General features: G+C 29.0%; 1 protein-coding gene across 4 annotated transcripts in view; it reads left to right on the top strand.

Annotated features, from left to right (window-relative positions):
* LOC107455362 (MFS-type transporter SLC18B1) overlaps positions 1–13,843 on the top strand; it is a 32,798-nt gene that overhangs the window by 17,587 nt on the left and 1,368 nt on the right. For all 4 annotated transcript variants that reach the window (XM_016072893.5, XM_016072892.4, XM_043041125.3 and 1 more), the window contains exons 10-14: positions 6,061–6,152; positions 7,929–8,024; positions 8,106–8,180; positions 9,890–9,983; positions 11,477–11,689. In XM_016072893.5, coding sequence (XP_015928379.1) covers positions 6,061–6,152; positions 7,929–8,024; positions 8,106–8,180; positions 9,890–9,983; positions 11,477–11,689 — 570 coding nt within the window. The remainder of the gene's footprint in view (positions 1–6,060; positions 6,153–7,928; positions 8,025–8,105; positions 8,181–9,889; positions 9,984–11,476; positions 11,690–13,843) is intronic.

Here is a 13,843-nt window from a genome sequence, read left to right as displayed (position 1 = left end):
TTTTTTGGTGATGCTTGTGAGTGGCACAGTTTCTGGAATAGCTATAACATAGCTATACATAGTAATGAGAGTCTTAAAAAAATTGATAAATTTAATTATCTTAAGATGTATTTAGGGGGAGTTGCTTTGAGTGCAATTTCTGGATTCTCATTAACTGAAAGTAATTACGATTCTTCTATTAAGTTGCTAACAGAAAGATTTGGTAGGCAAGATTTAATTATTAGTAGTCATATGAATAAACTTTTATCAATTAATTCTGTAAGAAATTCATATGATATTAAAGCTCTACGTAAATTCTATGACGAATGTGAAATCCACATTCGCAGTTTGCAATCAATGAATGTAACAAAAGGTAGTTATGGTAATTTACTCTGTCCTGTTATTTTACAAAAGCTACCAGAGGATTTAAATTTAGATTATAATAAAAATAGAAAATCAAGTGTAGATTTTGACATTGATGAACTAATTTCATTTATTAGAAAAGAGGTAGAATGTAGAGAAGCCTCACATGTGTTGTCTAATAGTTCTAAAAAACAAAGTGTTCATTTTGAAACACAGCAACGGTCGGAGAGCCATAGTAAACATAATTATAATCGAAAGTTCTCATCTTCCTCAGCATTAGTTTCGGCATCTAACAACATATTTTGTTTGTTTTGTAATTCCAAAAATCACGAATCGAAAGATTGTTCTCTGACCATCGAAGAAAAAAAACAAACGCTGAAAGATCAATTTCGCTGTTTCCGGTGCTTAAAGAAATATCACACATCCAAAAAATGTTGGAATAAATGTATTTGCACATTATGTAAGAAACCGCATAGCGAATTAATTTGTGATAAATCAGCAATAAATAATGAGTCGAAAGAGAAAAACGATACTTTGGCATCCGTTACCGCTTCATGTGTTTCGAAACGAAAACAAAATGAAATGATCTATTTACAGACTTCTTTAGCGTATTTGATTTATGGTAATGTAAAGAAGTTGGTTAGAATTTTATTTGACTCTGGTAGCCATCGCAGTTTTTTGAAACGGGATATTTGTAATGAGTTGAACCTCAGGACCATTAAAACTGAACGGTTGCATGTTTTCGGTTTTGGAGAAAAAAATTCCAAGGGGTGTTCTTATGATTTAGTGAAAGTGAATCTTCAGAACAAAAACGATAAAAAATTAAATGTGTGCATTGAAGCATTTGTAGTAGAAAAAATAACGTGTGGGAAAATAGCCGCACCCCCTGAGAGAATTAAACAATTAGCAAGGAAAAATAATATTTTTCTTTCGGATACCGGAGAAATTGCTGATATAGACATTTTGATCAGCGCCGATTTCCTACATGACGTAATCTTTGATACGTCTTTGAGGCTCGGAAAAGGGCTCGTTGCAACCGATAGTTTATTTGGTTTTGTGGTTCAAGGGAGATTCATGAATAATTGCCAATTAAGTAGGATTGTAAACAATACTATAATATCTGATGTTGATTATTCTTTGTTTTGGAACCTTGAAGGATTAGGAATAAATACTATGAACGAAGAAAATGTTGATAATAAAAGTGAATTGTTAAAAGGTTTTAATTCTGATTTGCATTTTGAAAATAATAGGTATAGTGTACGACTTCTTTGGAGACCTAATACAAAACATTTGTTAAATGATAACTTTGAGCTGGCTTCAGAGAGGTTTGACAAATTAAAAAGGAGATTTAAAAATGATAAATCCTTGTTTGAAGAATATAAACAAGTTATAAAAACTTACGAAAATGAAGGGATAATTGAGAAAGTTAAAAACACTGATCCCCAAAATTATAAACAATGTTATTTACCTCATAGGGCGGTTATAAGAAACGATAAACTAACTAGCAAATTAAGGATTGTATTTGACGGTTCCGCGCATAAGAAAAATGAATTGTCTCTTAACGATTGTTTGTATATTGGGCCAAATTTATACCCAGATATATATGAACTTATGCTAGCGTTTCGGGAAAACAAGATTGCTTTTATAGGGGACGTTCAACAAGCTTTCTTACAAATAGGGATTAATGCAGAAGACCGAGATGTCACAAGATTTCTTTGGTCAGATGACCCCGATAATGATTCGTCTACAGTAATTTATAGATTTTGCCGCGTACTATTTGGTATCAACTGTAGCCCTTTTCTCTTAGTGGCTACTATTAAAGAGCATATTAAAAAGTTTGCAAAATCAAAGCCTCTTGCGTATGAATTACTAAATAATAGGGTATATGTCGATGACGTCATAGGGGGAAGTGACAGTACAGATACAGCATTTCAAATAAGTTCTGATTGTGTTGAAATATTTCGGGATGCGGGCATGGTATTGAGAAAGTTTCAAACAAATGATAAAAAATTACGTGAATTATGGAAGAATGCAGGTATAGATGTTCAGAATGAAAAGGAATCGTTAGGTCAATCAGGCTTTCCATTAAAAGTTTTGGGAGTTTGTTGGGATCCTAAAAAAGATGTATTTTACTTTGAGTCCAAATATCTGTTAAAATTAATAGACACAAGGCAAATAACAAAACGATTTATTTTGAAAATCATTGGGCGTATTTTTGACCCAGTAGGATTTTTGGGACCCTTTACAATGCTTCTAAAATCTCTAGTTCAAAGCATTTGGAAAAGCGGATTGGAGTGGGATCAAGAGCTACCCTTAGATATGGAAAATCAGTGGCGCGAAATATGTAAACAATTCGGTGAACTTAATGAATTGAAAATACCGCGTTATTATTTTCTCGAAGCAGGTAACAAAGAAATTATAAGTTCACAGTTACATATCTTCTCTGACGCCAGCTTAAAGGGTTATGGTACAGTTGCCTATATCAGATCAGAAACTAGTGATGGGCATATTTCTACATGTTTTGTTTCAGCTAAAAGTAGAATTGCGCCCCTCAAAATGATTACATTACCACGACTTGAGCTACTAGGTGCCCTCCTCTCTGCTAGATTATTTCGAACTATTACTAGAGCCATAAAAATTCCGTGTGACAGTTTCTTTTGGTGCGATTCCTCTATTGTGTGTTGTTGGATAAAAACTCCTGCCATTCGTTTTAAACAATTTGTGCGTAACCGATTGGAAGAAATTCAAGAAATTACTCAACCTAAGGACTGGTTCCACTGCCCCGGAATTGACAATCCTGCCGATCTTATTAGCAGAGGTGCTTCCATGAGTATATTGAAGAATTCCGACATTTGGTGGAAGGGGCCACCTTGGTTGTCGCTTCCGACCGAAATGTGGCCAAAATTGAAACTCTTCAAAGAAAATGATGAATAAATTGAGTATCGTAAAAATGAAATCACCGTTATGAAATGTGTAGATGGTGAAGAACTTGAGTTGATAGATATCGCTAACTTTAGCAACCTCGAAAAAGTTGTTAGAATCATAGCGTGGGGAGTGCGATATTTGAACTGTTTAAAGAAAGTTAAGCCGAATATGGACACTTTGACTGCAGAAGAGCTCCGAAATTCTGAAGATATACTAGTAAAGCTTACTCAAGCAAAATTCTTTGAAAGTGAAATACGAACTCTCCAATCTAGTTTGCCTATTCCAGCTTCTTCTACTATTTTCAATTTAGCTCCTTCTCTTGATGAAAAAGGTATCCTGAGAATCACAGGAAGATTGGACGAAGGAGATTATTCTTTCGAGGAGAAAAAGCCTATAATCATACCAAGACAGTCTAAATTTACAGAGTTGCTTGTCAAGCGAGAACACGAAAATGTATTTCATTCTGGAGTAGAGAGCACTTTAGTACAAATTCGAAGAAGATTTTGGGTGCCTAAAGGAAGACAATTAGTAAAAAAGGTTGTCTCGAAATGTTTGATTTGTCGCAGATACGCAGCCAAGCCTTCTACCCAAATGACTGGACAGCTTCCAAAAGATCGAATTAGTGAAACTCCTGCTTTTACCGTATGCGGAATTGATTTTGCCGGACCAATCTACATCAAGGGTGAAAATGGAATAAAGAAATCATATATAGCCTTGTTCACATGCGCAGTCACGAGAGCAATACATCTTGAATTAGTCTCAGACATGTCTACTTCAAATTTTCTGCTCGCATTCAGAAGATTTCTCTCTGGAAGAGGTGGTTGTCATACAATCTACTCCGACAACGCCAAGACTTTTAAATGTACTGATAAAGAGCTTCAGAGATTATTTGATATTTTGGAAAATTCCGAATTCAAAAACTTTCTTGCTGCTAAAAGAATATCCTGGAAATTCATCGTCCAACTTGCCCCTTGGTGGGGAGGATTTTATGAAAGATTGGTAAAAAGTGTCAAAGAGCCTCTAAAGAAAATACTTCGAAAAGCTCTCTTAAATTTTGAAGAGATGAACACTATATTGACTGAAATCGAAACCATCGTTAATCTTCGACCCTTGTTCTACGTCACTAACGAAATTGGTGAACCGGAAATTCTTACCCCATCACAATTTTTAACCCCTGGTAAAGAAAAGGCAGAGTATCCAGCCCATTTCATAGAAACCATCCATAGAGAATCCACCAGAAAGATTCTTATAAAAAGAAAAGAATACCAAGCTACATTATTGGCTAATTTATGGAAGCGCTGGAAGGAGCGAAATTTGTTTAATTTGAGATCTGCACACAACTTCACTTCTCCTAACCAAACAAAATGTTTGAAAGTGGGAGATGTGGTTATGATGGAGGGCACCACAAAATCAAAACTATTATGGGACATAGGTATCAAAACAAAAGTATTTCAAGGGCGTGATGGACTTGTAAGATCTTGCCTTATTCGCAAATCCAACGGCGAGTATAAACGTCCTGTACAACTTATTTATCCTTTAGAACTCAATGACTGAAATGAACAATGATAATGTTTTTATTTTAATTTTCTTATTAGATTATGTTTTTTTTTAATTTTCTTTCAAGTGAATATTTGCATCTCATTTCAAATTTATTTGCATTTAAATGTTATTTTTTTTAATATGTTTATGTTATTTTTGTCTAATTTTTATGTTTAAAATTTTAGTGAACTCGGAGGAGTTCAAGTGGGGAGTGTTGAGGATTTATAATAACAGATGGCGCTGAGCGCAAACAATTTCTTATTATTTTTTTTCTTCACTTCTTAAGTTTCAGTTTGGATTTAACCATTGAACCACAATGAAATAAAATCCTTTTTATTATTACAATTAGTGTAATTATTGTTGAATTTGAATCAGTTTCTGAAGTGAAATAACATGCACAATTAATAATAAATTTAAAAAATTCACAATTATTATCACATAACTGACTAAGTAAGACTTGTAAGACTGATTATTATATATTTATTATTATATATTTATTATTATATTTTTATTATTTTATTTATTTGGTTTGTTTATCTACTTTATGAATTCTAAATATTTTAAAATTATTTGTTTTTCTAAGTTTTCAAAGGTTTTATTTAAAAAATCGTTTTTAAAAAAAACTTATTTCTTAGGCATATTAGAAAAAGTGAATGGTATTTTTGAGGAATTTGGTCATACCGTGATGTTGCCAGAATTTAAACATAAGTACATACCAACGTTATATTCATATGAGAACAATATTTCCTACTTTTATAATTTATTAGAATTTTATGTTTCAAAATTGTAAACCTATTTTTGAAAAAATCAATTTTTTTAGAAATGCTGCTTTTTGTATGAAGAATAATAAAATACTTGTTTCCTTTTTGAATAACCAATTTTGAATAACCAATTTTTTGTTTACTAATAAGCATGTATTTGATACTGCAAGAATTTTGCTTACTCTTTTGTATAAATACAATTATATTTAAGTACATTATAATTTGCACAAATAAATGTTTTTAAAATTACTGTTATTCAAAAGGTACTTTTACTTCTACCAACAAAAAACTGCACAAATTTTGCATTGCAAATAAAGTAATTTCTGAGAACTTTAATCATGAAAAAATAAAATGACTTTTAATTAAAAAAGTAAAATATCCTAACGATATTTAAAATGTTTTAATAGTTTTGAAATGCCTACTGTTCTCTTAGGCAGGAAATGCAAATTAAACTTCAATTTTGTGATTGATTGTACATATATTTTTTTTCTAGGAAAATAAATATCCTCTCATGCTTTCTGGTCTCCTTTTTATTACTGTGTCAATGCTCTTGTTGGGTCCCTCAGAAATCTTACCTATTCAAGGGTCTGTATTGATATTGTAGTTCAATATTGTTTATAATATAATATATTAAATATATATAATAATTTATCTTAACTTTCGAATCCTGTTCATATTTAATTCAGGTTATATAGTGGTTTTTAATATTTGCTTGTTAAAAAAGTTCTGCAAGCCTTGCAAAAATTTCAACTTTAATGAATTTTCATTTTGTGTTGTTGTTTTTTGATGTTCTTAGTTTAAACTTTCATCAGTTAAACTTTAGTTTGAATTCAAGTTTACATAATTATCTCATGAAATGCTAAAGAAAGAAAATCAAGATTCCGAACTTTGAAATGCTAAAATATTAAATTTGCTTTTTGTTTCCTAATTTAATAAAAAAAAAACCAAAACCTTCTTATCAAGATTTTAAGCATAATTAATTACAAATTTTTTGATCTTTGATTTTAATTATTCATTCACACATTTGTGGTGAAAATTTCTACATGAAAATTTCTACAGATAAGACTAGAAAATATCAAAACTGTGGCAACTGTCTTAATGTGGAACTGACACCATATCATGTTTTTAACTGCCCTGCAGTCGCTGCAGGCCTTCACCTTTTGAACTACCCCACAGAAGAGGATTTGTATTCTTTTAATGCCATAGAAATAACAAAAACTATTCAAGCACACCATGAAATATGATTCTATAGAGGATACGACACCAACCAACCAACCAACACATTTGTGGTGATAATTTGGGTGATGTGGAGTGGAATATTAAATTGTGAAATGTGTTGTGAATTTTTCAAAGGTAGGGTTGCGAGTTTAAATTGGCTACAAATATGTTTTCAAATAGTTAACATACAGCAGAAATATAAACATAAAGTTTGTCTAGAAATAAGAATCATAAGAAGTTCATTAATTTTACATAATTTTAATGTTGATTATTTTGTTGACTATTAAGCACTATTTTTTGCATGAATTTGACCACGTGGCAGAACATTAATAACAAATTAAGCAAGGAAATACAAATATTAATTTAGATAATTTAGAGTGATCACTATAACTGGACTGCTGTATGCTCACTATAACTGGATAACTGAACTGGTGTAGGGATACTAAAAAAAACGGAAAACTCTTAGAACTTATATTTTATTAAACTTATATTACTGAAAAAAGGGAAAAATCTTAAAACTTATATTTTATTATGGGCTCACTTCAATTTCCAAAAAAAAAAAGAATCCTTCCTACTCAGAAAGCAGAAGAGTGCAGTCAGGACAAATAAATATAAAATTCGTAGTAAAATTTGAATAAAAGAACGGGTTGTAGTGAGTGAGTTGTAGCAACACTTCACATTTGTAAGCTCTTAAATCGCAGACAGTGGTCTGATATACAGTCAGTGGTCTAATGTACAGACAGTAGTCTAATGTAATACACTTAAAAACATAAGAATTAAATTTTGATTAATTGGAATGAACCAGTTGAATAATTTTTAGGCTATACACAGGTCAAAGATACATTAGTAAAATATTCAAACATATTTACTTGAGAAAATAAAATATTTTTTATGATATGAAAAAAATAATTTTTTTTTGTTCTTAAAAACATCTTACTTGTCTCATGTTAGTTTTTTTTATAATTTTGCAATTAATATGTATGAAAAAATTAAATAATTTTTTGATTTGAATTATGCATAAAACTAAACATGTTAGTTACTAAGAAATATTATAGTTAAAAATAAAGTTATAAAAAAATAAAGTTATGAAAAATAACTGAATTTTTGAATAATGTTTTCTATGTTCTGCTATTTGTCATTTAGGAGTCTTTGGTTGAGTATAGCTTCTTTAGGATTTTTAGGAATCTTCATTGCTGTTGCCCTGATTCCCACTTTTGAGAGCATGTTTATTGTATGCATGTAAGTTCAAATTTATACGCTTAGAAAATGAATTTTAGCATTTTTCTAAGCATTTTTAAATGTATTATTTTTTTTAACCAGGAATAATGGTTTCGAAGATGATATCAATACATACAGTGTTGTATCCGGTCTCTGGAATTCTGTGTATTCTTTAGGGTAAGCATAATGTATATTAAAACTGAGCAATGTCAATGTATCATAAAGTATCAATATTTTTCTGTGTCATAACTATATTTTATATATTACAATTTGTTTCCATAATATATTCCAGATACAGGGTCTTTTTATAAATAACGAGCATACAATAATATTGCAATCCATAGCGAATATGATAATGTAGCAATCATTATATAAACGTAATATGATAACATAGCAATAATAATCTGATACAATAATGTTGTGATACTTATTGGGTACTTTTTTTATTGTAATATTTATTAAATCTAATAATATTGTGGTGTTTATTGAATACTGTTATGTTGCAATAATTATCTAATACAACAATATCATAAGTGTGTTAATTTGACAGTTTACTATGAAAATTATTTGAGGCACTTATTAAGAAAATAATTAAAATTATCCAGTTTTAATTATCCAGTACTATTTTTGAATTATCCATGGTCAAATTAAGAGGAGCCCACTCTTTAATTTTCATATGCTTTTTCTTTAGTTTTTCAAATTTTATTTCCTTATTACCCTTATTTTCTTATTACCTCGAATTTTATTTTCTTTAAACCCCTAAAATTTCATACTATTCAATAGATTTTATTTTATAACAATAATGGTTGAAATCAAATGCAATTCTAGTTTATCATTATGACTCTCTGTTTAGAAGCAATATAATGATAACTTTTAATTAAAATAAGATACATTTGCTAAATATATATAAATTTTTAATTATTGTAAGCTTACAAAAAATTAGGATAACATAAAAAAATTTATATTGGTTTATGTATTCACATTAAGTCTAAAGATTTCAATTTGCTTGACAAACACTTAATATATCTAGCTAGGCAATGATTTCTTAGTATTTTAATATTTTTAAGTACAGAACCCGTTATCCGGAAATCAGAAAACCGGAAAACCAAAAAACCGGAACGAAATTCAATAAATTTTCCCGCCATTTAAAAAAAAAAATTTTTTTTTTCCTCATAAGATTTTAGGATTTTTCGTTCTTTTTTGAAAGATGTTTACCTTACCATCATTTTGGAAATAATTATTAGTGTATTACTTCATCGTTTTTTCTTCCTTTTAAGATTATTTCCAAATATTTATTTTTTTAAGTTGGGTTTAACAATAAAAAAACGGCTTTTTGTAGCGATTCAGAAAACCGGAAAAATTAGTTATCCGGAATAGCGAAGGTCCCGATCATTCCGGATAATCGGTTCCCTACTACTGTTATTCATGTTTAAATTTAGATCCTCTAAAAATTCTCTTTTAACTACTCTGATAGATTGGAAATTAATGCATCTACTAATTCTGATGATAACTAACTATTTTAATGATTGTTTTTAAACTTTCAATAAATGTAGAAGTTTTCTGAAACTGAAAGCTTTTATAATAAATGGTTGTGACTCTTGTATAGCACTTAAATTGGTTCACATACAAAGATGCATGTTTTTGAATACTACATCGTTGTTAATATATATTTTTTATGCATATGTGGGCAGTAAGTAACATCTTTGAAACACTTTCTATTTTAAACATGTATACTGTTTTTAAAATAAAAAGCCTATATTTTAAAAAGAGTCAATGCTATTGATCGTTATTATGTTTTAATTGTCATTATTATGTTTTTTTTTTGTTATTTGAATGTTAATGTTTTTTTTTTAGTAATATGTTTAAGATATTTTCTTCTCTTGCAGGGAGGTCACAGGACCTTCTCTTGGAGGTGTGTTATGTGACTTTTACTCTTTTCCACAAGCAGCTTCACTCATGGCTCTTTGCACATTACTCGCTGTAAGTATAAATGTTTATTTAGTTATTAGATTTTCTGTCTTTAAGTTTTCTTATTTTCAAATTATTGCTTTTTTTTACTCAAAGTGTTTGGATGTAACATGGAATCTAGAACATTTTGAAACTTTAATAGTTGTGCAAGTTTAAGACATAAAAAATCATGTTTTAAATTAAACTTATTTTTATATATCACATCTTAGTATAAAGTAATATTTATTAAAGTGTGTTTTACTTATATCTTTACTTCTCTTAGAAAATTGTTATCTCTTTTAGTAATATCTTCAATAATTTTGCAAGGAAAATTATTTATGTTCTTATTAACAGTGTCCAATTGTCGGCATTTTTACACCTTAAATACTCTCTTTTTACTCTAAAAAAATGTGTTTAATATATATATTTTTTAATTCATGAAATATTAGAATTGATTTTAAAACGTTTTAAATTTAAAATTAATAAATAGAAACTGTCTACTTATTGTTTCATAATTTAATTTCTAATTTGAATATTTTGTTTTGAAGCGAGAAACTCTATTTTCAAAACATGAATCAGATAATGCAATATATGCATTATATAGTGTTTTCATATAAATTAGCTGAAAAATATATATATGGAATGCAGATATTCAGTTTTTAAAAATATTCAAACATACAAAAAATTCTTTATGTATATTTGTATTATTTTGTTAAAAAATGAGCATATTAGAAATTAGCCTTAGAAATTAGTGTATTGATAAGTTAGTAATGTGAATATATTTGGATTTCCATATGATTGAGCAATAAACAGTTTTGTTTATCAATGTATAGTAATCCATATTCCATAATTTTTTTGACTTAAGCACATCTAGGACAAGAATCTAGGGTCCTTTCCTCTTCTATCATTCAAAGGAATATTATAATGTAAGGAAATTTTAAGGAGTTGGCTACTAGGTTGGTCATTTAAGGAGTTGGTCACATCAAAAGAAATAATAGTTTAAATAATTTCTGTAAGACTTATACTAAATCAATGACTAATTGTCAATTAAAGCTTCCAATTTTAAAAGAGCAAAATCATTTGATACTTGTTTTTGAGGTAATTTTTATTGAAAAAAATGAAACTATATGTATTTTGCTATACTGGAATGAACGTTTTAGTGTAGGCATAGTACTTAATATTAAAATTAATACTGTATGTATGGAATAGTAAACAAAATTTATTAGGGTTATTATAATAGAGAGTCCTACTAATGAGTGTAGACTGTACTTAACTTTTAATCACATTTTTTTATTAATATTTAATTTCTATTAAAATTTGATGTGATATGTGTGTTTAATATTTTAAAAACTGTTATTATTTGCTGTGATTTCAATATTATCATTAAATATTTTTAAATTCTGTAGTAAGCACTTCGCAATTATTATCTGCTATTGAATATTGTATATTTTTTTATTGTTTTCCTTTGCTATTTTTTTAACAGTTTACAGTTCTGAGTAGTTATTTAAAAATTTCACTACTTTTAGTTTGCTCTTGGTTTAGTGGCCTGGTTAAATCCAAGGCATATATTTGGCTTATACAATGTTGTTGAAGATGCACCAAGAAAAATGAACTTAGCCCTCGCCTCTCATGCTCAAGAAGTTTCACGAGTACCTTCTCGTGAAGCATCACCTTTGCAAAATGCATATGTTCACACTTACGGCAGCCTTTCTGAAGATAAGAAAGATCCAATTGCTTAGGTAAGGAAATATTTTCCAAATAACATTTGATATTTTTTTTAATGAAAATCTATTTATGTTTTACTTTTTGTAAAGATGAAAATATACTAGCAGATTTTGAAAATAAACTTCCATCCACTGTATATGATGTAACGCGATTTTTTTAATGAATTTAAACTAATAAACTTAAATTATTAAATTACTAATAAACTTAAACTGAGCTAATGTTAAAAAAAAATTTGAAACATGCAAAGAAATTTGGGTGCCCATGTGGCTCCATCTAAAAAATTTTTATATACATTCTATTTACTCTAAAACTAATTGGACTTTAAATTAATTTTTTATGTAGCCATGATATTTTTATATTTAACTTCACGTTAATTATTCTTGAGTGCTTGATTTTTACACTCCTTTTAACTCTAAGTTTACGGCGTTTCTTATATACCTATCTCTATGAACAGGGATCAATTTGACGCATGAACGAATACATATAACAGCACTCAGAAAGCAATGTAATTATATATTATAAGAAAAAAATTAAAATATGAGATATATATTTATGGAAAGTTTTTATTATTCAATAATTTTATCATACAAATCTCTCTGATGAATTGACTTCACTTTGACATCATTGACATTCTGCGTTTGTTCTTTCTATTATTCCTTATCAGCAACAGTTGTTTATTCCTTGTTTCATTTCAGATAGCGATATCGGATAACGGATCGAAGTATTGTCGGTACACTTCCTATTTATTATTGATGTGACGTTTGCATGTTTACTCAAAATTTTGTCTAAATTACGATCGCGTCAAATTGGCGCATATCCATAGAGATAGGTATACCACAAAGAGAATTTCAATATTTCAACGGTTTTGAAGAAAATAGATTTCAATATATATTTACCTCGATCAATGAATAAAAGTTATTACAAGATATAAACTAAAAATACAAACTGGTTTTGTAATTTTCCTTATAAAATTCGCAATGCGTCAAAATGACACGTCCCGTAAACCTAGTGTTAAAATAATTTTTTTTAAAAAGTGAAAAAGGTGACCTAATCTGTTATAGTTGTAAATAAACAATTAACCATGGTCAAAAAGGTAACTATTTTTTGCTCTTCCGCTCTATGCACAATAGACTTAACCAGTTAGAAAAAATCGAATCAGATTGAAAGAAAAAATACCTGTCTGAAATGAGTATGCATTCAAATTTATCTCTTTCATTTCAAACCTTGTAAAGGTCTGGCTGAAGTTTGTGTTCATAATTTGATTTTAGAAATTGTAAAAATGAAAATTGAAAATTCTCCTACTTTGAAGATAGAATTAATCCTATTAATGACATATTTTACTTGCCAACTTTAGAATTAATCCTATTAATAATATATTTTACTTTGCCAACTTTAGAATTAATCCTATTGATAACATATTTTACTTGCCAACTTTTACGGATTATCCGCGAAATTTTCAGATGATCTAATTTTACTGACCTACTGATGGACCTAAAATTTATACAGATTGTGAAACTTTCCTTCTCGATTTATATCTTTTTTATTTATGTTGTGCGGATTAGATTTACTTATTAGCTTTCTTGAAAATTCCTTCAGAGCGTAAGTCCAAGATTGTCTGCGCTGCTACTATGAAAAAGAGTGAACCTATTTCTATTAGTCAGATATGTATAATATACACAGACGCTGTTCGCGGAATTTTTTTTAATATTACTAGAAAAGGAAAAAAATAATAAATAAAAAGAAAACGGTCAAAATTTCCTAAGCCTAACCTTAGGTCAATCTTTTAGAAAATTATATGAGAATTTCTTTCCTTGCTTCACACAGCTGCAGTTTTTCCGTGATTACGTAATAGCATTTGACTTTCAAACTTGCTGGTGCCGGGGATGAGAATTTGTATTCACGTGATTTTAAAATCTAACATTGAACTTCGCATTCACGCGATTTTAAGTTCAAAGATCGAGATTCGATTTTGCACTATTTTAAAATCAAGCTTCGAGATTTGTATTTATGCGATTTTAAAATCGAACATCGAGATTTGTATTATCCAACATAGAGATTCGTTCAAACGCGATTTAAAAACCAAACATTCGTATTCAAGCGATTTTAAAATTAAATATCGAGATAACATATTCGCGTGATTTAAAAATCACATATTGAGATTGAGATTC

Source organism: Parasteatoda tepidariorum, chromosome 5 (assembly GCF_982258835.1).
Source record: "Parasteatoda tepidariorum strain Cologne lab strain chromosome 5, Ptep-v5.0, whole genome shotgun sequence".
Classification (NCBI taxonomy): domain Eukaryota; kingdom Metazoa; phylum Arthropoda; class Arachnida; order Araneae; family Theridiidae; genus Parasteatoda; species Parasteatoda tepidariorum.
The sequence above is the reverse complement of the archived record's forward strand: the minus strand, read 5'-3'. Positions and strand labels throughout refer to the sequence as shown.